We start from the raw sequence: 25,094 nt of genomic DNA on the forward strand, positions 1-25,094 counted from the left end.
CACCGCGCCCGGATTTTGAATCAAAGGATCATAATCCGTACAGCTATTTTTAAACTAAATATTTAATTTGAAGCAGACTGATTAAACAAACTACCATTGTAAATAGTTCAATACGCACCTTGAAAAGCGATCCCTTCGTTTTGTAGTCCACTTATCTTATGTAATGATTCGCTATTAGCAATTAAAAAAACAGTTACCTCTGGTGTAATTATGCTCTACCCGTAGAACAATGGCGGCAGAAACTCCACGTTTGGTGGGTGGCGACATGTTTTTGATTTTCGTTGTTTTAATTTCAAAGCCTACTTTCCATTATTGCCCTAAAAGCTTACTATCAAGTATCTGAATTTTAGAAGAAAAAATTGCGAGGAGACGTTTTGAAACGTTGTTTTAACTTGCCCCGCACCACACATTTCTATTTGCCCTGATGGGTTTAAATTGCGGAGCAATTTCAAACGACCGAAATACAAAAATTAAAACGGTTCTCCCATCGATTTTCAAAATCATTATGTTAGTTCAACATTGAATGATTACCTACCGTGAAAATTTAAGGAAAGCAATCTTCCAAACATCATTTTGACACCTGCTTTATTGGCACGTTAAAAAGTTGGTAAAATTTTGCAAAGGGCGAAAAATAAACATAGGCAGGGATTGCGTTTTGTAGCTGCAATCTTCCGGGAATGGCAGTCAGAAGGTGCGTTCAGGGGAGTAGTTTGTTGTAAAAAATAATCAGGGCATTGGGTCATTTCCGATCCAAATAACAGCTTCCGTTTCAACTTACCCCGCATTTCAACTTGCCCCGGTGTACCTTAATTAAGATTTGTGTACGAATTATGCAGTTCACAACGAGCATTCTCAAATCAAATAAAATTTTTGAAACCGAAAATCAGCAAAAACCACTTTAAATTTCCAGATTTTTGAATGTTACACAAGCCCGATAGGAGCTTTTCAGAATTGCAAAATCGTTTAGAATTTGAAGATATTTATTCTCCAAGTTTCAAAAGAATTATTAATATCATCAGTGACTGTTAAAATAAGACGGATCAAATAATGAACGCCGGTTCTCACGTTCAACAATGGCGTTTAATGAAGCTCCTTTTCTCAGGAATTTCGTTCACGAAATTTCATCCGTATTTCTAGAGAGGGAGGGATTGATGACATGGAAAGTCGAAATCCCTGTTCTTTTCAAATAAATGAAGATAGAAATTCGAAGAAAATTTCCCGAAGTTTGAGGCTAACTCACCACAACCGTTTGTTCAAAAACATCCATTCTCTTACTCTCTAGAATAACTGGAACTAGACAATATTAAGTAAGCCTCACACCTCGAGAAAATTATCCAGCTGATTTATGTCCTCATTTATGTACTTCATGTTGGAAGCCCGTCAATCTTGCCGTTTTGAAAATATTAGAAAAAAAAATCCGTGGACAAGATTCCCGAAATCCCGAGATTGTAGATTGGAAGGTAAGTTCAAAAATTAAAAATAGCGACAGATATAGAATTGACGTGCATCGTTCACAGCGATGTGAAACGCATTTCTTATGCTAAAGTAAGCCTTCTGTCAAATTTTCAGCTAATTCGGATAAATTTTCGAGGTGGCTCAAGTCGATTTAGTGTTTTTTGGGTTTTTGGAATTTTGAAAAATAAATCTTACAAGAGATATAAGCGCCGAAAACCATCGCAAAAACCTCTATATGAAGGCTATTGGTGTGCTCTACAAGTCTTGTGAACATTGCGATTCGTTCCGTTGACGTTTTGGCCATGTTAAAGTGATTTTCAAGCTTTTAAGTGCATAAAAAGACTGTTTCCCCTAAAAGTCGTTGTTCTACGAAATTCTTGAATTTATGACAAATCATTGCTAATTTATTATATTTATGTTCCTATTTTTTCCCTGGACATTTAAGTAATATAAGGTACACTGGGGGAAGTGGAAAAGGAAAAATCGATAGTGCATGTTTGAATTAGTGTAAAACCAGTTTAAATGATCTAAATGCGTTCAATCAAAATGTGCTATCAAAAACAGTCAATTTTGCACCAACTGTGCGGTAATTCATACAATTTTGGTAGCTTGAAAATTATGTAAATAGATTTAAAAATTATGAGTTGTTTTTCCACTTACCCTAGTGGGATGGGGTAAGTGGAAAACCCATGTTACCTTGACCTTTAATAGTGATGAATAGTTACATATAACTAAAATCAATATGATAATTTCTCTGAGTATCTTTTGTGGAATAATTTCATTACCTTAACGGAATAGATCCTCAAGGAATTCTCGTAATAGCTAGGGGAGGGTTGATTTTGCCTTCTCGAACACTAAGTGTACGGAAAATCTAAATGTTCGCCCCAAAAATGAACTTTTTAAAGGAAAAATGGGACTTACAGGGTTATAAACTAATCAACTTAGTTCAATGAATTGAGGTGATGTCTGTATGTGCGTATTTGTATGTATGTGTGTGCGCAAAGCACGTACAAAATTATCAGCTATTTTTAAGCACTTGTCCTTAACCAATTTGTTCGCAAAAAAATTGCATTCAACGGAGAAACTTTTTATGAATAAAAATTAATGTGAATTATACAATATATTTACCTATCAGTGCTATTTTTTAACTTTCTTATACATTTTTTTTCATATGTAAACTTGTGAAAGGCATCAATTCCGATGGGTGGATTAATCAGACGTTTTCTTATTTATATTAGTCTAATCACCATTGGAATCTCAATGATAACAAAGAAGGAACATATTAAGATACACAGCTATCGAAATCAACCCAGGAGGGAAGAAAAAAATTCCATATTTAGAACATTATCCACTTCCCCCGCAGTGTTTGATACCTGAGGTAAGTGTAAAATCTTTGAATTATTTGCTTCCATGGTACAAACCACTACAAATTGAATGGTATTAGTTTAATTGTACTACAATGGTCACCTGTGATATAAATTCACTTGAAAAAGAACAATTGGTGCAAATAAGAATTGATTTTATGAATGCAAAAATCAACTTTTTGCAAAACCTAAAATTACAGCTCAAGCGTTAACCGTGTTAGTGTATGTATTATACAAATTTCAACATAGTATTAGTGTGAGCATCAAAGTATATTCTTGCATAATGTTATGATGTGGTAAAAACTGTAAAGTATGTACAATTCAAATTTTTCGAGTCGATTTTTACACTTACCCCCTTTTTCCACTTCCCCCAGTGTACCTTAATTGTCAATATGCGATTCACCGTTAAAATCTTAAAAATCAGAAGCTGAACATTTGTCATAAATTTGCATGCTAGGATTTCTTCAAACAAGCTCGAAAATCACTTTAACATGGTCAAAACGTGAACGGAACGAATAGCAATGTTCACAAGACTCGTGATTTGTGAAGCACACCAAAAGCTACCATTAGAGGTTGTTGCGATGGTTTTTGGCGTTTATATCTCTTGTTAGATTTTTTTCAAAATTGAAAATAGCCCAAAAACACTAAATCGACTTGAGCCACCTCGAAATTTTATCCGAATTAGCTGAAAATTTGACAGAAGGCTTATTTTAGCATAAGAATTGTGATTCTGGGCTGACCGGTTGAACTTTTGATACTTTTTGAAAACATGAAGAGGTCTAATGAATAGGTCAGCGAGAATAAGCGATTTATATTGTCTATACAACAAATACCAGAAAATCATCGCATCGCATTACACTCTTCTTACTTTGATTTTGAGTATACATTTTTTAGCTTTTGGCTAGAAAACTTGGATTTGTAAACATCAATAAACCAACAGTAGAACACGTAAAATACAGCCAAATAATTGGATTTTTGCTTCTCTTGAAAAAAAAACGAAAGTGTTCTATACGAACGAACGAGCCGTTCAAATGAGTCAACTCATTCAAGTGAACGCTTGATTCGTAGCCGCTCACCTAAATGAATTGTTTTGCCCATTACTACTAGATAGCTTTTGTTCGAGAATTTTTTTTAACAAAGATGACTCCTCCCTTTTGAAAAAAATGAAAACAGTCGTGAGAAAAGAAGGGTTAAATAAAAAGATGTGCTTCAATGTACATAATGTAGAAATCTATATACACCCGATTCTGTTGTTACACGGATTTTTTAACAGAGCCGTGTAAAAAAATCCCATACAAAATTTTTGTAAAGTTGCTGGTTTGTCGAAAAATCAAAAAACTATTAAGAAAATTATTTTGAGCTTTTTAGTGGAATGTCTTCACTTGTCATAAGACGAGTTTGTACAATCCCATTGAATTCCACCACTTAATTGTATCTTGACAGATACGTATTTCGACCTCAACAGTAAGGCCGTCTTCAGTGTCTCGGGATTGTACAAACGCGTCTTATAACAAGCAAAAAACTATTTTACACGGATTATCAAATTTTGAACTAAAAACTTTTTGCACGGAACGCATCCCCGTGTAAAAAGAATCGGTATATATGAAAACCAATCTATGTATGTACATATGTATGTTCGTTAACTACTTCTGAACCACTTGGACGATTTCAACCAAATTTGGTACACACATTCTTGATCCTTAGGAGAAGTTAACAAAGGGGGTGGGAGGGTCATTTGGAAAAAGGGGGAGGGGTCGTGGAAGGCGTTTTGTTTAGAGAACGAACAATTCTATGTAACTTTCAACTCCCAGGACCGATTTCAACCAAATTTTGTACACATATTCACTATGAGGAGACGATCATATGGGAGGGTAATTTGGGAAAGGGGGAGGGGTATTGTTCAGAAAACGGACAATTCAGTGTAACTTCTGAATCCCTATACCAATTTCAACCAAATTTGGTACACATATTCTCTATCCTAAGGAGAAGATAACAAATGGTCATGGTGAAAAGAGGGAGGGGAAGGGGTTTTCTTTAGAAAACGAACAATGCTGTGTAACTTTCAACCCCCAGGACCGATTCCAACCAGATTTGGTACACATATTCTCTACTTTAGAAAGATGTTTATTAAAAAGGTAGAAGGGCCATAGAAATCTATATTATATATAACTCAATGTTTGTATGTTTGTGTGTATGTTCCAGCATAACTTCTGAACCCCTTGGCCGATTTCAACCAAATTTGGAATACACATTCTTTTTCTAATAAAGACGAAGATAGTGGGTAAAAAATGGAAAAGGGGAGGGTGTGAGGAAGAGGTATTGTTTAGTTATCGATCAACTCAACCTTTCATCGAAATCACGGTTTGCCCAGTGAAAAGCAATGATTAATGTGTTTCCTTCTGGGTGGTGAATGTGATCCCTTCTTGAAAAATAGACGTTTGCCTGGAATAAGATATCGTTGGATATTTTTCCTTCTTTATAAACAGACGTTTGCCCGGAATAAGGCGAGTATGGGTTTGCCTCCTGCTTCAAAAATTAGTCTATCTTTTCAAATGGAATCTGCCTTCTTTTATTCAAATGATGAAGTATCAACAAAAAATACAATTATCCTGTTGACCAATTGGTTTATTCATTATTCGATTATGAAAAACTGCGAATCAAACTGGCAACCTCGAGCAAGGTCGGGTACATAAAGCTAGTAAAATATAAAATCTAAAATATCAACAAAAACAAACCAAAAAGATTTACCAATAAGCGATTCCAGACATACAGACATTATACAAACTTTTGTTTGAAGTTACAGACATTTGTTGTTTTCGAAAACGTCGGGTTTCCAAACAGAATCCTTTTGGGCTCTGAAACTGAACTATTGTTGGGTCTAAAACGATAAGGATGGTATTTTGTACGCATAAAATTAGCTTTCGAAAGGAATCATCTTAGAATTCCGAACGGAATGATGTTGACTTCTTAACGGAATTCTTTTATGGTTCCGAACAGAATCCTTTAGGATTCCAAACGGAATCATTCACTGATTCCTTTGAGAAGCTCAAAATGTTTCCATTCAGAAACCCAAATTAAATCCATTCAGAAGCCCAAACTGATTCCGTTTGGAAGCCCAGAAGCTATCCGGTCGTACGAATTTCCGTTCATTTTTAGAGATTATTATTGGGATTCCAGACGATTTATGTTTGGTCCATTGAACGAAAATCTTTTGGACTTCTAAACAGAATCCTTTTGGACCTGAGAACGGAATCGTTTTGGGCTTCCGTACGGAATTATTTTGGCCTTTCGAACGGAATTATTTGGGCTTCCGAACGTTTACGAACGAAATTCCTTCGAGCTTCTGAACGAAATTCTTTTGGGCTATCGAAAGAAATTCCTCTGAGCTTCCGAATGAAATCCTTTTGGACTTCCGAACGGAATCTTGTTGGGATTCTTAACAAAACTTTTTTAGAATTCCAAACGGAATACTTTTGGGCTTTCGAAAGGAATATTTCTGGGCTTTCACTTGAAGCATCAGGGCTTCTGAACGCATATGCAACCTTCGAGTCCCTCCAAGACACGTGGATTCTTCTTCGCAAATTTCATATCAATTTGTCCATTTCGAAACATGTGCTGGGCAGATATTTAACAAAAAATGGTTTTCGTACGGCCGAGTTGCTGACTAATATGCAATTAATCTTTTTCTGCTTCTGGATAAGGGATTCCGAATATAATCCTTATGGGATTTCCTATCGAAGCCCTAAAACGATATTGTTCAGAAGCGCAAGTGGAATCGATTTGAAAACCCAGATGAGTTCCTTCCGAAAGCCCAAAAAACTTCGTTCTGCAGATCAAAATATCTCCCTTCCGTGCTCTGGGTTTTGAAACGAAATTATTTGGGCTTCGAAAGAAATCTATAATATAACTATTATGCTTCTGAACGGAATTCTCTTGGGCTTCCAAAAAAGAATTCTTTTTGGCTTCCAAACGGAATGTTTTTGAGTTTCCGAACGAAATTATTTTTTACTTTACTTTCGAAGGGAGTCCTTTCAGACTTTCGAAAGTAATAGTTTTGCGTTAGGAACCATTGCTGGCGGAGCACGCCAAACATTCAGACAGGTGTGGAAAGAGTTAGTTAGCAGTATAGCTTAATAATGCAGCTCGCACTTCGCGAGCTCGGTCTCTTTCATCATGCACGTGTTGGGTTAAGTAAGTGATTTATTGTTAGCTTTTGAGTATAAACAGTGTTAATAAATTTTACTTTTTCAAAAAAATCATTTCGCATCGTCTTTACTTTGGACTTCAGAGTGCAGCCATCTGGCCATCTGGGAATGATTTTTTTTTCTGCTTCTATACAAGGGATACCAAATCTATTTGGGATTTCAAAGACAGAAAGATTCCGCTCGAAATAAAAAAAAGGATTTTGTTCGAATGCGCAAAAGGTTTCAATTCGGAAGCCGAAAAGAGAGAGCAAAGGCTCTCCGTTTGTGAACCCAAAAGAAGTCCGTTTCTGTCTTTATGTTTCCGAACGGAATTATTTATGACCTTCCAAACCAAATTCTTTTGGACTTCGGAACGGATGTTCAGTACGAAAATTGCATATTAACAATTTATGTTGTTACAACATACATTATAACAAGAAAATTATTTAGTGCCTTTTAGTGGAATATTTCCACCGCTTGATTGAAACTTTACAGATACGTATTTCGGCCGCAACAGTAAGACCGTCTTCAGTATTTGACTCGACACGTACTGGACTCGACTAGGTCTAACACCGACCTTTCGATTTTTGAACCCTCGTAGAATATCGAGTGGTCAAAAGTGCATGGGTTTAAATAATTTTCAAATTCCTGTACTTCATAAACCCCTTACAGACGAACACAGACATTTTGCTGAAATTGAGACAGGCTTATAAAAATTGTATCTTGCATCCCTGTCACCAATTAACTCTTCCGATAGTTTATGCCCTTTATGCCACCAAGGAAACCCACCACGATTTTTTTTCGCAACTCCAGAATAATGAAAATCTCCTACTGAAGAAATTCCTTCAGGGATCCCCAAAAGTACCAAAAATTTCATCAGATTCAGCTCCAATAGTTTCTAGTATGAACCTGAACCATGTATCAAAACGATACTCAGCTTTGGCTGTAAAATATGAATTAATAGATATGAGATTTATAAGAGTTACGTCTGACCTAAAGCTCGTTTCACCTACATTTTCTACTATCGAGTCATATTTCACTTGAAACCAATATTCGAATAAAATTAACTTTTATTATTTCTTTTCCACTCTACTTGCGACGGTGCCAACCTCTAACAAACACAACATATCGACGACTCGCACTCACGCATGAATACGCACAGATGGACTCCGCTATGTCAATGACACCATTTTCGGACGAGTTCATGGAAGCGCGGGTAAATGGCATCTACACCACCAACCCGGCATCTACCGGACTCCGGGGGGTGTTTGTGAACTACACGATCAGCATGGATGAGAACGCGGAGACGCTGCGACCACAGCTGAAGTCCGAAATCCAGCGCCACCTCCTGGGGGTGATACACCGAAGGAACAACAACATAGGCAATTCGGCCCTGTACGTGGACAGTCCCACGGGGGCGGTTTCGAGCGTGCAGGACGTGGATGAATGCACGTCGGACGAGTTGAACGATTGCGATGACGAGGCCAAGTGCACCAACATGTTCGGCACATTCCGGTGCGAGTGCGGATTCGGCTACCGGGATCCCTGGGCCGACCAGCCACAGCGAGCCGGGCGGGAATGTTTGTCCTGTCCGGATTCGTACTGCAACAATCGGGGAACGTGCATGTACGACAACGCCAACACCAAGCAGGTTTGCAAGTGCTTGGGCAGTTACTATGGCACACAGTGCGAGATTGATGGCGAAGTGCTGGGAGTCGCAGTGGGAGCCTCCGTGGCTGCCGTGGTCATCATCGTTCTTACGTTGATTTGTTTGATCATGTGGAGGTAAGTGTAAGACTAGCGTGTGCTTGTGGAACTAAATTCTGGTCGTGGGTATAGGAACAAAAATGAACTCCTTGCAGATTTCCAAATTAATCAAACATTGCATAACTTGAGATGATACTAGTTATTACCTTACGGCAATAATCATTTAGCTGATTGGCGGGGTACTTCTGAATAAAACAATCATAACTAACTAAATTCGAGTACACGAAAAGTGTGTCAAAAAATTGAAAGTTATACCATGCCAATAACAATAAAATCTAATGAAATAGAGATTGAAAACGCCCAATATTAATATGCTATCATTACATGCGCTAAATGCCATGTGTGGTCGGTTAATGTAAATCGTATACAATCCACTTTCACTTTTCTGTGCTCGCAGTTCTGGATCGTTAACCACAACTGCAGTAAATCAATAAATACCTACAACTCCACTAATTATTTTTACTTTCTTCTTCCAATGCTAAAATGTAATGACCGTCTATTCCCACCAGCCGCAAATGGCAACGTGAGCACAAGAACGCCATGGGCAGCCCCGTGTTTGGCTACATGGGCGGCGGTCAGGTCAAGACCCCCGTCATGGGACAAGCTCCCTACCAGGTGACCCTCGAGGACCGGATGCGCTGGGCTCAGATTGCAGACGTGATGGCACAAGCCAACCACTATGCAGTAAGACAATTGATGAAGTTTCCCAGAAAATTCGATTCCCTTAATCACTAAAATTAGACTTTTCCGACCTTGCAGGCCGAACCCGTGGCACCACCAAGACCGGCATCGGCCATGTACGGCTATCCGAACCTACAGACTATTGGAAATATAAACACACTTAGCATGCACGGCACGCTACCGCCGATGCACGCAGGCACTCTCCCACCCGTTCCGCTGCCAAGGTAAGATGCATGAATATTCATTCGCTCCCAAAACCTTAACAAATCTAAAATATTGAAAGTATTTTGAATAGGAGTCTGGGACTCAGCCGCAACGGCATGCGGACACTGGAAAACTCGAGCTCTAGCGAGGAAGAGGACCGTGCCGACTTGCTTGGTCGGAACTTCAATGTTCCGCGGCCCAAAAGCCGAAGCAACGCCAGCGTAACGGTAAGTTTCCAACAGCAGTTCATCGATCGTTTCAAAAACTAACATCCCCACTCTTCGAACACAGTCTGGCATCTACTACGACGTGGATTATGCGCCCACGGGCACGGAACAGCTTTATGGTATGACTAGCACCCTCAGCGCCGGCACGGCACCAGTTCCGAATCCCAAGGCCCAGAGTAATATACCAATGAGCACGTACACTTCTGGCAGCCGCCCGGTGCAGACTTCGTATTATAAGTAAGCGAGGGAGAAACATAGAACCCAGTGAATTCTCGACCAGTGTTCAAGATAGCAAGGAAGAACCCGAAAACTGATATTTATTAGGAATCTCTACGTTGCGACGAACAAATCAATCGATTATATTTCTGTCCCAATAATATGTTGAGTAAAATAAATACTGAGCAAATGTTTTAGTTTTATACGATAGCTTTGTATAATCGCTAAAATTTCTACCTGAATGTGCGGAATTGATAAAGGGGTAATTCCTTTGTGTATAGAAATTACAAATTAAAAAAAATATTTAAATTGGAGAAAGACTTACTAGACTCTGAATACAAAAATCGTCTAGTGAACCGAAAAGACACTTAAAAAACAAAATAGAGAAAAAGTTCGTTCTAGTAAAAAAAACTAGAAGTGATTGTGCTTTTTTCTTAGGATATAAAAGAGATAAAGATATTGATACAAGTATTAATTGAGTAATAAATGCATATGCGACGTGTTGATAGTTTAATGAAGTACAATGACAAAAATTTCACTGAAACATGCCGAAATCATTCCATAGACCAAGGAGCTAGATTTTACTAAGACGGCGCAGATTAGCCATTGATTAGCTCGCTGACCTTATACAACGCAAATAGTGACGTCACTATTTGATCAATGAGAGAATAAAAGAGACAACTAGTGGCACGCACCGTTGATCTGCGCCACCTTAGTAAAGTCTAGCTCATTGATTCCAGACCTCCTACATAGTCGAAGAAACCCAATCATGTGGATGATGGATTTTTTTTTTCAATTGTGCCAGTTATGCCAAAGGCATAGGATACATCAAATAACTATAACTTTTTCATTAGTCTTGAGTCTTATAGCCTTCCGCTCTGCGGGTAGTTCAACCAGGGTCCACGTGCTATTTTTCATCAGTGAGTCGTATTCTTCGTGCATTGCTGATTTCCACAAGTCACTTTCCGAACTCTCCATACGACGAAGGATCCCCTTCCACGACCATCGCAACATCCACAACAAAATCTTCGAATCGTCGCGGGAGAACTCCTCTTGTTGATCTTTTCTCTTTCCGCTGCATAGGGATACCTTCCTCTTGGTCGTCCCAGCCGTAAAACTCATCTTCGGACTCATCAGTATGTTCATCTTCTGCTGGCTGCTCTCTTTGCTTCAACGGAGACGTTTGACGATTGTTTGGATTTTCTTCAGGTAGCTCCTCCTGGCTAAAACTTCCAGCTGCTTGCGTCCATCTATCATCTCCGATATTTTCATATTCGTTCGGTTTCATTTCGTGGGAACCGTTGCGCTGTTCTAAGAACTGTACATCGCGAACCGGTACGCTTTCCGATCTTCACAATAGCCGACGAAAATCAACTTTCGGGCCTTGGCATCGAGTTTGGATCTTTTCACCGCTGGAATATGGATATAAGCCGGACCACTAAATATGCGGAAATGACTCAATACAGGTGGACGCCCAAACCACTTCTTGTATGGGGTTTTACCGATCACTGTAGAAGGCAGCCGATTTTGCACATATAGGTCGCGGTCATTACAGCCTCACCCCAATACTTCTTGGACAGATTTGCGTCGAGCGGCATACAGGAAGCCATCTCTTGTAGCGTGCGGTTCTTACGCTCCGCAATACCGTTTTGCTGCGGGGAGTACGCTGTTGTGTATTGTGCCTGAATCCATTCAGCTGAGTAGAACATTTATAGTTCTTTATTGCAGTATTCACCGCCTCCATCCGATCGAAGGGTACGGAAGGGTACGATGGGCAGGACATGTTGCAAGAATGCCGGACAGCAACCCTGCAAAGATGGTGTTCGCTTCCGATGCGGCAGGTACGAGACGACGTGGAGCGCAGCGAGCGAGATGGGCAGACCAGGTGCAGAACGACTTGGCGAGCGTGGGGCGTATTCGAGGATGGAGAGATGCGGCCTCGAACCGTGTATTGTGGCGTCAAATTGTTGATTCAGTGTTATCTGTATAGATGTAGACTAAATAAATGAAAATGAAATCCGATCGAATGACGCACAGGGCTCGACCGAACCGTGTTTTGACCGTGTTAGCTACATCTAAATTCCGGACTAGCAAACATACGACGGTGTATCGGCTGAAGTCATCAATTAACGTCAACAGATAACGATTCCCTCCTGGAGTGGTATTTGACATGGGTCCACAGACATCGGTGTGTATCACGTCGAGGATACGACTGGCCCTATTACTGGAAACACTGGGAAATGGACAACGAGGGAGCTTACCTTCTAGACACGTTTCGCACACTTGTCGCAATCCGCAATCCTGCACCTGTGGATATCTTCCGCTATACCGCATGTCTTCAGGCGATCAAGCACCATCAAGCCGGATCCTTGTGACCGAACCGACGATGCCGAACATGTTGACAGTTCTTCGTATGATGCACCTCCTTACTTAGTCTGGCGACTTCCACGGTCTTCAGGATGAATAAGCTTCCGTGCATTTCACCCAATGCAACCGTCTTGCCAGCTTCACTCACAATCGAACAGTTCGACCCCAGAAAATTCACTGCAAAACCTTTCTGTGTCAACTTGCGGACGGAAATCAGGCCGCTATCCAACGCCGGAATGTACAACACTTCAGTGAGCTTTACTTCCAAAACGTTCCCTTCACAATCTACACACTGTACAAAGCCTTCGCCCATTCCGTGGGACTTTGATACTGAACCGTCTGCTAATACCACTTCAACGCACTTGTTCGTTGTTCGTCATGTGACAAGAGCAGCCACTATCTATATACCAGCAGTCCAACAGATCGAATTTTGTTTTTCAACGGTCTGCTTCACATTCGCACCATCCTTTATCGGCCCTTCCGCTTATAGAACTATCATCACTTCTCTTCGGCCGCAGCTCACGGCAATCTCTTCGGAAATGGCCCGGCTTTTTTTCTGTTTTTGTTGCTTTTTCCACTGTAGCTTGTAAGTGTTGGTTATGTTATGTTATGCGTGGAATAAATGTTGTAAATGCAGGTAATACTCGTGTCTCAGTGTAGGTTTTTCCCAGTCAGTCCCTGTAGTAGGCTAGGTCCTAAATTGAGCTCTACCACCACCCTACGCAGCCAACCACCCACCGAACTACAGTGTCCCACCACCAGAGGGCCGATTAAAAGCCTTTTGGACGGCCATTAAGGGGGGTGTAATGTGGCCATTGGGTCACTGACCGAGGGACGAGGTCATGAGCCTTATGAAGCTATATAAACATTTAGGGTAATTCGCCAAATGTTGAACGGCTAATTTCTTCGCCTATTGTTGAACGCCCGTGCATTTCTTATGGGAGTTCAACAATAGGCGACAAAATTAGCCGTTCATCATTTGGCGGTTTCCCCTACCTGTCCAGAATTATCCACTAAGCAAAAAGTATTCGATCGAAAATGTGAAAATCCAGAGCTATTAAAGTTATTTTAGGTGGAAGATAAAGTGGATAGTGGAAGTAGAGAAGGTGTAGTGGACATCATGTAACCAAATGTGACCTCCAAGTGACGAAACCTGATTCCAATATTTCCCAAATTATCAGAACCCCGCCGCTTTTGAAATAAGAATCCCGAAGCAAGCCGTTTCGAATTTGGAGGCCATACGTAAGCACCATCCTCGACTAAAATCGGCATCGTACCCGCCGAAGGCCAATCCGTCACCATATTGGCAGGTCGAGTGTGCGCGTGTTCGTCCCGAAAACTACGACGGACTCCCAAGCCACCCCGGAAGACATTGTGTCGCCATCGCTTGGCGCCGACTTTCTGGAATTAGCCGCCATTGAAGGAGTGGTGGAGCTGTGAAAGGAAGTAAGGGCCCCGAAGTAAAGGTTAGAGTAGCGAATAAGGAAGTGGGAAGAAAAGGGTTAGGAAGTGTTACGAAGGGATAAGAAGAAAGAGAAGCCGATTAAAGCGTCCTGTTGTAGAAATACTGTGGTTTTCCTATTATTTGAGTGCGAGAAGTACCTGTCATCCTTAGCCGTGCGGTAAGACGCGCGGCTACAAAGCAAGACCATGCTGAGGGTGGCTGGGTTCGATTCCCGGTGCCGGTCTAGGCAATTTTCGGATTGGAAATTGTCTCGACTTCCCTGGGCATAAAAGTATCATCGTGCTAGCCTCATGATATACGAATGCAAAAATGGTAACCTGGCTTAGAAACCTCGCAGTTAATAACTGTGGAAGTGCTTAATGAACACTATGCTGTGAGGCGGCTATATCCCAGTGTGGGGATGTAATGCCAATAAGAAGAAGAAGAAGTACCCGTATCGGTACACCTGGAGATCACCACTGCAGACAGAATCACAAATCGACTACGTTCTGATTGATGGACGGCACTTCTCCGAAATTATTGACGTCAGGACATAACGTGGCACTAACATCGATTCTGACCACTATCTGGTGATGGTTAAACTGCGCGGAAGCGGAGACAGCAGACCCGCCTTTTTCAGGAGAAGAAACGCCGCCTGGAAGAAGCGGAGTGCGAGGAGATGGAACAGCTGTGCCGTTCTCAAGAAACACGCAAGTTCTATCAGGAGCTTAACGTATCCCGCAAAGGCTTCGTGCCGCGAGCCGAAATGTGCCGGGATAAGGATGGGAGCATCTTGACGGACGAACGTGTGGTGATCGAAAGGTGGAAGCAGCACTACGAGGAATATTTTAATGGCGCTGAGAGTACAGGCAGTGAAAGTCAAGGCAGCGGAGGAGATGACCACGTCAGTTCATCGGACGATGGAAGCCAACCAGCCCCCACCTTGAGAGAAGTTAAGGATGCCATCCAACAGCTAAAGACCAATAAAGCAGCTGGTAAGGATGGTATCGGAGCTGAGCTTATCAAGATGGGCCCGGAAAAGCTGGCCACTTGCCTGCACAAACTGATAGTCAGAATGTGGGAAACTGAACAGCTACCGGAGGAGTGGAAGGAAGGGGTTATATGCCCCATCTACAAGAAAGGTGACATACTGGAGTGTGAGAACTTTCGAGCGATCACCATCCTTAATGCCGCCTACAAAGTGGTATCCCAGATCATCTTCCGTCGTCTGTCACCATTAGTAAATGAGCTCGTGGGAAGTTATCAGTCCGGCTTCGTTGACGGCCGCTCGACAATGGACCAGATCTTTACTGTACGGCAAATCCTTCAAAAATGCCGTGAATACCAGGTCCCAACGCACCATCTGTTCATTGATTTCAAGGCGCCATACGACAGTATAGACCGCGTAGAGCTATGGAAAATTACGGACGAGAACAGCAAATCCTCCTGGGAAGCTTACCAGACTGATCAAAGCAACGGTGGATGGTGTGCAAAACTGTGTGAAGATTTCGGGCGAACACTCCAGCTCCAGAATCGCGCCGAAGACTAAGACAAGGTGATGGACTTTCGTGCCTGTTGTTCAACATTGCGCTAGAAGGTTTCATGCGGAGAGCCGGGTGTAACAGCCGGGATACGATTTTCAACAGATCCAGTCAATTTATTTGTTTCGCGGATCACATGGACATTGTTGGCCGAATATTTGCAAAGGTGGCAGAACTGTACACCCGCCTGAAACGTGAAGCAACAAAAGTTGGACTGGTGGCGAATGTTTCAAAGACAAAGTACATGCTTGTGGGCGATACCGGGGATACCTGCGAGGTGGTCGAGGAATTCGTCTACCTCGGATCCTTGCTAACGGCTGACAACAACGTTAGTCGTGACAAACGAAGACGCATCATCGGGCCTACTACGGGCTCCAGAAGAAACTGCGATCAAAAAAGATTCGCCACCGCACCAAATGTGTCATGTACAAGACGCTTATAAGACCGGTTGTCCTCTATGGACATGAAACATGTACAATGCTCGAAGAGGATTTGCAATTACTCGGAGTATTCGAGAGACGGGTGCTTAGGACCATCTTTGGCGGTGTGCAAGAAGACGGTGTGTGGCGGCGAAGAATGAACCATGAGCTCGCCCAACTCTACGGCGAACCCAGTATCCAAAAGGTAACTAAAGCCGGAAGGGTACGATGGGCAAAACATGTTGCAAGAATGCCGGACAGCAACCCTGCAGGCAACCCGATCCGGCAGGTACGAGACGGCGTGGAGCGAGCGAGATGGGCAGACCAAGTGCAAAACGACTTGGCGAGCGTGGGGCGTATCCGAGGATAGAGAGATGCGGCCTCGAACCGTGTATTGTGGCGTCAAATTGTTGATTCAGTGTTATCTAAATAAATGAAATGAAGTACCTGTCCGCGAATTTCTTGAGGTGAGCGTCCCGACCCTAAGGCTGTTTGATTCAGGGAGTCTCTGTACTGATCAAGGGATCCTTACCCACTAATTACAAGCTTCATGGCCGACTCACCAGAACCCGCACAACGATCAGACTGCCGCTGGTATTTATCCAGCAACTTCTGTTTCACTTAAGACATGGTTAAATCCGCCTCCGGCCGACTTTCCCGTACCGTCACGAGGCCACCGTTCGATTCCGGTTAACTTCTCAATAACATGGCAATCTTCATTGTACACGCGAGACGATCGTAAAGTTCTTCAAGGTCAAACAAATGCTTTTCCACATCTGCTCCTTCTGCCATGCAGTGTTAATAAAATCACTCATAAATCTCATTCAACGAGCGCTTCCGTGTGAACAAAATCATCTACGATTTTGAAGGAATGCATCACGCTTGAATTTTTCATGCTAAAACGCATCATTTCACTCATTTGCCAAAAAATCGTGCAAAATGCATTTGAAATCAATTTGGGGCAATTTATTGCTTATACATAAAAGAGTGTCTAATATTTAATGCGACAAATGTCAATTCACTGTTTTTAACGAAGGAGAGTGTTGCAGACAACCTTATCGCAGCGAACCATTCGGTACCCTGCACGCCGCTGTGCTCTCACTAGGCAGCATAGCTGTCACTGTGTGATGCTGGAGATGCGCATCAATGAGATTTCAATGTGGTTGTCGTTGTATTTGTTTTGTATGTAGTTCAGTTTTGTTTACGTCTCGTACATAAGTTAGTTTTGTACCGTTTTGATGTGTCGCGAATATAGATAGTGGAATATATAGATGAGCGAAGATAAATCCTCTGTCTCCAAACGAACTGTCAAACGTGTCTCCAAACGAGCATGACGTCACTATTTCAATGGAAATGGCTGTGACGTCATATGCGCGTGTGCACGGGCAAAAAAATCGACTCAGCCATGCTTTCGCTCATCTATAGATTCTACTATCTATAGTCGCGACATATAGATTTAATCACTATTCTCTACGCGTTTTATTCCTCTTATGTAGAGGATCGCGAGAAGAAAACCATCGGGTTTCACGGTATAAAAGACAGCAATAGAAAACCTACGATGATTCAAATGGATGATTCAACTCATCCATGAGTTTTTATGTGGTGAGTTGGGTGCGTTTCAACTCACACTTGATTTTAATCATCCATGAGTTTTGAGATTTTGAGTTTTTACCAACACAGCTCCCATGTCCAAACTACAAAGCCGCTTTAACAAGGATACACGCGAGGTTAGCGAGGTTTTTTCGTGGTAACTTTTCAACAGATTCCATACGACCTTCGCGCTCGTCGCATTTTTCACCATGTTCAGTTGGCTATCCTCCACGTACAAAACTATTGTGGCGTGGCACCTTTCGTCACTCTTCAGCCACGTTGCTGTCGCCGCATCATTAATTACATGCCACAAATTTTCCCTTTCCACACCGAATAGTTCTGATTGCTCAGGCGAGCAAACATATATTTTTCTGCAATTCCGTTGTCACTTTTCATCAGCAACAAGAGCACCAAATTTACTGTTTTCTTCGCCGTCCAACGACGATTGCGTTCACTCACACATAAACCGGCACGCAATGCACTGCCAGCACGGCAACGCCGCTTTTCCCTTCGGCAACGAGAACGATGACGCCACTATGACGTGCACGAAACAGCCAACAGACGCCGCTCGTGGGATTTCACGCGAAAGCACTTTAATCGAAACGCCTATTTCTCGATATTTGCCACCTTCCTGGGCCTATAACCTGAAGGACAAACACTAGTCACGACAAGCAGGTAGTCATCGGAATACCGACGGGAACAAGGCAAACAACCCGCGTGAGCAATGACAAACTCAAGCGAACGATTAACAATTGTTTATTCTTCGGCGTATTACAATGGACTGAGGGATAATGTATTTACTCTTTCTCTTTCTACTGTGTGGTGGCTGCTGTCAGTGCCACCCATAGGTATGGGGACAGATGTCGTTCTGCCGACATACACAAGTTTTCAATAACATTTTGAATGAGCCTCCATGTCTGTACTCTGGGCCCGTACTATTTTCTGATAATATGCTGGCTGATATTTACTACATCAGACACAGAAATTGCTTTCCGAAAGTACTCACTAAATTAGAAGTAGGAAGTGAGAAGTGGAAAGAGAAAAGTGAACTGATAACTTAGATCAGAGAACTTCTTCCTTATTCTCCCTTCCTTTTTTCTTCTTTCTTCCTACTTATTTCTTCATTCTTATTTCTTTTTCCTTTTTCCCTCTTCCTTCTTCATTCTTCCTTCTACCTTCATCTTTCTTCCTTTTTCCGTCTTCCTCCTTTCCTGTTCCTTCTTCCTTCTTTCTTCTTTTTCCTTTCTTGTTTCTTCTTTCTTCTTGCTTCTTATTTCATTCCTTCATCTTTTTCTTCCTTCATCCTTCTTCTTTCTTCCTACATCCTTCCTCCTTCTTCCATCTTCCTTATTTCTTCCCCCTTCTTCCTTCTGTCACCTCCCTTCTCCCTTCTAACTTCATCTTTATCCCTGCACATATCGGCCCGCGGCACGAAGTCTTTGCGGTATGCGTAGATCTTTTGATAAAACTTGCGTGCTTCTTGAGAACGGCACTGCACATGGCCTTGGGGGTGAAACAATCAGCCAGGCAGTTAACGGAGCCTGTGGAGGTTCCACGGAGTGTGGGCTGCTTCGGCGGAAGTGAGTGGAATCGGGTGGTGCCCGCACACCCCCAAGTGGAGCAAGCGAATTAGAGCTGGGCTGGGGTATTACACATAATACCCCCACATAGTGAGGGACCGAACGTATGGGTGAGCACATAAGTAAGCCTCGCATCCCGTTACGCTGGCATATGGATACTCTGAAGTAGTGCGTAACGGTGTAAATCCGGTCATATCGCCAGGCTCGGTACAACACTGAAGCTGACAATATGACGTCCCTAACCCCGAATCCCAAGGTATCAGGCGACCCGTGCCGAGGGGATGAATGGCCTGGGGGGTGAACAATTAGCCAGGCAGTTAACGGAGCCTGTAATGCTGGGTGTCTACCTTTTCGTGCTGCATTACGGAGAAAGATCTACCACACTGTGCTCTAGTTCTTACTATTCTTGTAATACTTATGAGTGATGGTCGGTATGGAACGACTATAATTTGCTTTTAGATGACCCACCTTTTGCTCCTTTTGGATGGAGTCAATGGAGTAAATTATAAAAACGTAACTCAATCTTAGGTTGGTTTCGAAGCCGACGACATGAATCTCCAAGCTCCAGAGCGCTGATTAATTAGGAAAGAAGCGGATACGAATTTGGTGGATCTGCTGAACCCTCTGACTGATTAGAGCTCTGTGTAAAGGTGAGATTCAGAAATGCCAAACGCAATGAAATCAGATCTCTGTACAAAAACGAATTCGGAACTCATAAGAAGAAGCAAAAATATGTTTGAACTACAGTACCGATGCATGGTCAAAATCAGTATTATCTCACTTATTGTTGAGCCGAAACTGATTGAGGGGCGCGCCTTTGAGAGTTGGTATAAGCCATTTCTCGAAGGGTATAAATAGCGGTACCTTAATCTAAAGAGGCCTTACATTAAGGGTCTGTCTCATTTGGAGAATTAATCTGAAATTAAACTTAAAAGTGACATTTGAATAATTATCGAATAACCCTGCTCGCAGAGCAAGATTACTTTTGACAGATATCGAATCATTTTGCATCGATGTCTTATTGGAATTGCTGGGTAGCACCAGCCATTCTTATGATTGGGTTATTTGCTTATTTTCGAACTGTCACTTTTAAGTTTAATTCTCCAAATGAGACAGACCCTAAGTTGAGAAATATCTGAATAAAAAACGACTTCTTCATTTTTTCTTAATAGAAATGCATTAGCATTAGCATTAGCATTAGCATTGTTACGGTGTAATTCGTAGATTGGACTCTCATGTTTTAATTTTGAGATCCTTATCTAGAACAAGTCCTTGGTCCTTGATCCCAGTCTTAAAAAAAAATAACAGAAGCATGAGGATTACTACTACTGGCCATGTCCATCTTCACCGTAACTAGGGAGAGGAAGGAAGTGTTGACGTGGTACTTACTTAACGAGAGTTCACCGACTTAGCGACACCCTCATAAGTTCCACGGAGTTGGATAATGAGGAAGGTATTCGTTGGGTCAGGATTTGCCTGTAGCTGGCAATGTAACCGTGGTAGATCTTACCCCGTAACACACCACGTAAAGGTGTCTACCCAGCATTACGGGTATCATTTCTTCTTAATAGAAATGGAGCAGAAAGACATGCACTAACTAAACAAATGACACGGGTATACTACAAAAGTTCAATGAAATGGACGCAGTGGTTCATCCCGAACAAAAAAAAAACCTCGCATGGTAGGGGAGGAGGTTCGGTTGTGGGCACCCTTTTTTTGTTTTGTCCATAACTTTGGCCCTGGTTGATCTTATGTCGACATTTGCATAGCAATAGAAAGCTAAACGTATAACCTTACTACTAGCAAAGAAATTAGTATGATTTCATCGATTTGGAAAAAAAATATTGACAATTTAGAATTTTTTTGGACATTTCCATTTTGTGGTTCGGTTGTGGGCACCCTTGAAAACTTCGTTAAAAACAAAGAAGCATGAATAAAAACCCCCCAGATTTAGAAACAAGGAATAGTTTATTCATTCTAAAAGCCAGGAGACACTAAAAAACTCAAATCAATTCACCTAGCAGTGATGATGTCTCTCTCGGTGAATTAAGGAGGATGTTGAAAAAAATCACATAAGAAAGGTCTAAAATAGCACTTTAGGTGAATGGGTTTCAATTTTACATTGATTTACGTTTTATTGGTATGCATCACAGTCAAAAAAATCCTGATTGATCACCCTAGCGGCAATAGTGTCTTTCTCGTACATTTCAAAAAATAATATTTTGGCCATAAATTTTGATCCCATAGTCCGATCTGAATTTTCAATAGGAAACAATGGGAAAGCATTCCCCGTCGAATGCAACTTGTTGCAAGCAAATCGGTCAACTCTTTGTTTCAAGAAGTGTGTATAATAAATAGACATGCCCAAAGAACCAAAATATGAAATAAACTCATTATTTCAATCAATGATGTCTAAGTAATTATAAAAACTGCAGAAAAACGTTATTAAATAAAGTTAAGGGAACTAAAACGATATTGAATAATTTAAGAATAAAATAAGGTTGCCCATAACTGAACCAATAAGATTGCCCACAACCGAATTTCGCAGCCTTTCTGGAATGTGGAGAAAAAAATTCCGCTAAAATGTTGATGGAAATCAACACTGGGCCTCAAAATAGATTAAATTTACTGTGTAAATACGCATAAGAACTCACTTTTTGAATTAAATCACTTCAATTTATGACACTTTGAAAAAGGCAAAAAAAACTTTCGTGTTGTTTTTCTTGTACAAAAATTTATTTGTTTCTAGTTCAAAGTAGAGATGCCCATCCGGTTTGATATTGAGCACAAAACATCATGCTATTATAGCAAACAAATGACGGTTGTCAGAATGACAGCATCTCTTATCTATCAAAAGATACATAGGGGTGCCCATAACCGAACGGTGCCCACAATCGAACCTCCTCCCCTACGCATGGTAGTTAGTGATAGAATGAGTGAAGTCTGTTAAGGACTGGCAGGAGCGTCGGGGGTTGATGCTTCTGCGGCACCTCAGAAATTGGAGACATGTAAGACAAGTGGTGCCAATCTAGTAGGTGAGTAGGCATGCATGACGTGTCGGGTGTTCCACGCCCAAACCGATGACAGGAGGTGGTCAAAGCACAGAGAACAGACGTTCATCTTACATCGTGCCGTTGTGTAAAACTTTGTACTGTTAATTTTGTCGTTATGCCCCCGTTGCGTGGCTGTATCACCTTGTTTACGTAGTGTAAACCAACGCCATCGCGTGGTGCGATTGACTTTGTATGTCGAGCAGTCCGCGTTGGCGGCGCTAAGGAGCTTTACACACGTTTTCAACAAAATTTTGCGTGAGCCTCCATGTCTATTCTCTGTGCCAATAATCATTCCCTGAAGTATTGCCTAATTGAGGGTCGGGGGAATGACTGGAGAGGAGTTGGTTTTAGTTGGTCGGTAGTGATGATCTTATCCCCATACTACGCCTTCCCAGATGTCTGGTTGCAGATTTCCTTTACCTCCAATCAAAAACCAATCCAAACCAAAACCAATCATTGTTGATGACGGATAGTTTTGGGCGCAGTTTCACCATCACCAGATAGTGGTCAGAGTCGATGTTAGCGCCACGATATGTCCTGACGTCGATAATGTCGGAGAAGTGCCGTCCATCAATCAGAACGTGGTCGATTTGTGATTCTGTCTGCAGTTGTGATCTCCAAGTGTACCGATACGGAAGGCTGTGTTGGAAGTAGGTGCTGCGAATGACCATATTCTTGGAGGCAGCGAAATAAACCAGTCGTAGGTCGTTTTCATTCGCCGGTGGGCGCTTAACTTTCCAATAGTCGGTCAAAACTTCTCCTCTTGGTCAACCTGAGCGGTCAAATCTCCTATAATGATTTTGACATCGTTGCTTGGGCAGCTGACGTACTCACATTCCGTAATATTAGATATATATTATCTATTATTAAAGGATTATTTCTCGTTATATGAAATTAAAAAAGTAATTTTAAACTTTCCAAAAACTATAATGCAGTACATTTATAAGGTTCCAATTGCTGGAACTGTACGATTGCGCGCAATGTGTAACGTTTGGTCCAGTAATGCAAAAACTTACTCCTGGTAAACATCACCGTATTTGTTCCGCACCTGAGGTTGTTGCGGCGGATGCTCATCCACTTTTGGTGGAGGGTGCACTTCCCGTCTGATCGGCGGTGTGTCTTCCAGCGTCGTCGACGGACGATATGGTGCCTGCTGACGGCGGACGTAATCCTCTCGGTTCTGTCGACGCAGCTCTTCGTATGATTTTGTTACCGGTGGTGGATCAACCGGTAGTTGCAGGTCTTCCTCGAAGGCTCGATTCGCTACAAAACAAAGTTTTAAATCGCATGTGTCTCATGTTACAGTATTGCATGTATGATGTTACAGTCAATTGACGGCCGTGCACTTTCATCGAGTCCAGAATAGTTCGGGGTATGGACGTCGATGTTAATCGAATCGCGATTACGGAAATGCTGTTCGGTTACGCTGTCGCTTGGTGTGGCCGGTCCGAATGGAGACAACATGCTCCCAGCACCAAACCCTTGATCGGGGTATCTACAAAAAAGGATAGTTTCCATCACATTTTTTTAAATTTAAATTAGAAGAAGTTTATTGATGCTCACAATCTCTCAATCCCAGCAGAGCCTCCCTGGCGCCTTTGACGAATCATATCGGCTAGCCGGGAGTTCGGAATGCGCATTATTTTCTCGGAACATCGACCTTGGTAGCTCAGCTTGCCGATGAAATAACCCAACGTAATACCGACGAATACCTTGGGTCCGGCTCCAAACCGCGGACTTGGCTGGGGAACGAAAATTCAAATTCATTGAAAATTTAATTCTGTCTACTGGATTACATACCTTAAAAAATCCTCTTTGAATTGCGTAGTAAGTTCCTAATCCAAAACATGTACCCAGCGGTATTGAACGTTGGAAAAATGCTTCCCGGTTACACTCCTGGAGTACCTTCAACTCCTCCGGGGAGAATTGAAAGTTCTGCAAGAAGAGACATTGAGTTGATGTTTATCGGGATTGAGTAAACACCAATCGTATTCTATTGTTAAATAAAACAGCGAAGATAGTAATAACGTAAAAGGTACTTACTAAAGCATCACGCTGCTGTTCAATTTGATGCGATGCTGACTCTGTTCGCTCCATGGTATGCAATTTTTAATTTCGTTATGAAAACCACACAAATTTGACCTCTCACATAATCGAAAAAGTTAAATCTCAGCTGATGTTGACAGTTTGAATTTTGGTGAGCCGGTTCCATCAAGATTATACCGCACAAAGGTTACCGCATCATCGTTTTAGGGTTACCAAGATCTTAGATTTGGTCCGATTCGCGAATTAAAATCAAATTCTAGATTGCTTTGAGAATAGGTCGTATGTGCAAAAGAGAGGCTCTCTTTGTTCACGCTCTCTTTCGCTTGTACATAAGCTAGTTTTGCATATTTTGCCACATTTTCACTTCAGAACGCTAGACAAAGCTATAATCTTTAGATATCTGCCAAGAAATCTGAAGTAAACTTTATTATAGATCTGTAATAATCGAAAGAGAATGGAGACAAAGAGAGACTCTCTTTTGCACATACGACCTATTCTCAAAGCACTCTAGAGTTAGGATAATCTTAGGCTTTGGTCCGATTCGTGAATTTTAATCGAATTAAACTTAAAAGTGACAGTTCGGAAATTATGAAATCACCCGCTCATAAGAATGGCTGGTGCTACCCAGCAAGACCAACAAAACATCTATCAAAAATGATTCAATATCTGTCAAAAGTAATCTTGCTCTGCGAGCAGGGTTATTTGGAAATTTTTGAACTGTCACTTTTAAGTTTAATTCGATTTTGATTCACGAATCGGACCAAAGCCTTAAACTTAAAAAGTGACAGTTCGGAAATTATGAAATCTCCCGCTCATAATATTTAATGGCTCACTCAGAAATAAATTTATATACAGTGAACGTTCGCTAATTGGGGTTTTTCTAGTTGGGGCGCTTTTTAGTTGGGGGTTCGCTAATTGGGGCGAAACCCAATTAAAAAGCAGTCAAACGTCGGAAT

At 41.7% G+C, this 25,094-nt stretch overlaps 2 protein-coding genes across 6 annotated transcripts in view; one reads left to right on the top strand and one right to left on the bottom strand.

The window, feature by feature from the left end:
• LOC134218226 (uncharacterized) overlaps positions 1 to 10,616 on the top strand; it is a 95,234-nt gene extending 84,618 nt beyond the window's left edge. For 2 of the 5 annotated variants that reach the window (XM_062697145.1, XM_062697144.1), the window contains exons 3-7: positions 8,166 to 8,788; positions 9,280 to 9,454; positions 9,512 to 9,675; positions 9,735 to 9,882; positions 9,947 to 10,616. In XM_062697145.1, the coding sequence (XP_062553129.1) occupies positions 8,166 to 8,788; positions 9,280 to 9,454; positions 9,512 to 9,675; positions 9,735 to 9,882; positions 9,947 to 10,123 (1,287 nt within the window). In that variant the 3' untranslated portion in view covers positions 10,124 to 10,616. The remainder of the gene's footprint in view (positions 1 to 8,165; positions 8,789 to 9,279; positions 9,455 to 9,511; positions 9,676 to 9,734; positions 9,883 to 9,946) is intronic. The other 3 variants (XM_062697146.1, XM_062697147.1, XM_062697148.1) reach the window with 3 other exon arrangements.
• A 12,382-nt stretch (positions 10,617 to 22,998) lies between these two features.
• Positions 22,999 to 24,314, bottom strand: LOC134214146 (OCIA domain-containing protein 1). The gene is made up of 5 exons (XM_062693563.1): positions 24,136 to 24,314; positions 23,893 to 24,027; positions 23,656 to 23,834; positions 23,418 to 23,587; positions 22,999 to 23,355 (listed from the first exon to the last, which is right to left on the bottom strand). Exons 1-5 carry the CDS (start codon positions 24,187 to 24,189, stop codon positions 23,105 to 23,107), a joined length of 789 nt encoding a protein of 262 aa, XP_062549547.1. The 5' UTR covers positions 24,190 to 24,314; the 3' UTR covers positions 22,999 to 23,104.
• Between the last annotated feature and the right edge of the window lie 780 nt (positions 24,315 to 25,094).

The sequence above is a fragment of the Armigeres subalbatus genome, chromosome 2 (genome assembly GCF_024139115.2).
Source record: "Armigeres subalbatus isolate Guangzhou_Male chromosome 2, GZ_Asu_2, whole genome shotgun sequence".
In the NCBI taxonomy this organism is placed as follows: Eukaryota; Metazoa; Arthropoda; class Insecta; order Diptera; family Culicidae; genus Armigeres; species Armigeres subalbatus.

What these genes read in the sequence shown, in the direction of transcription:
- LOC134214146 (XM_062693563.1), bottom strand. Translation starts at nt 24,189, where the DNA reads ATGGAGCGAACAGAGTCAGCATCGCATCAAATTGAACAGCAGCGTGAT. An exon ending in TCTGCTGGGATTGAGAGATT is followed by an intron (nt 23,588 to 23,655) that starts GTGAGCATCAAT and finishes CCTTTTTTGTAG; the next exon opens with ATACCCCGATCAAGGGTTTG. An exon ending in TGCACGGCCGTCAATTGACT is followed by an intron (nt 23,356 to 23,417) that starts GTAACATCATAC and finishes TTTGTTTTGTAG; the next exon opens with CGAATCGAGCCTTCGAGGAA.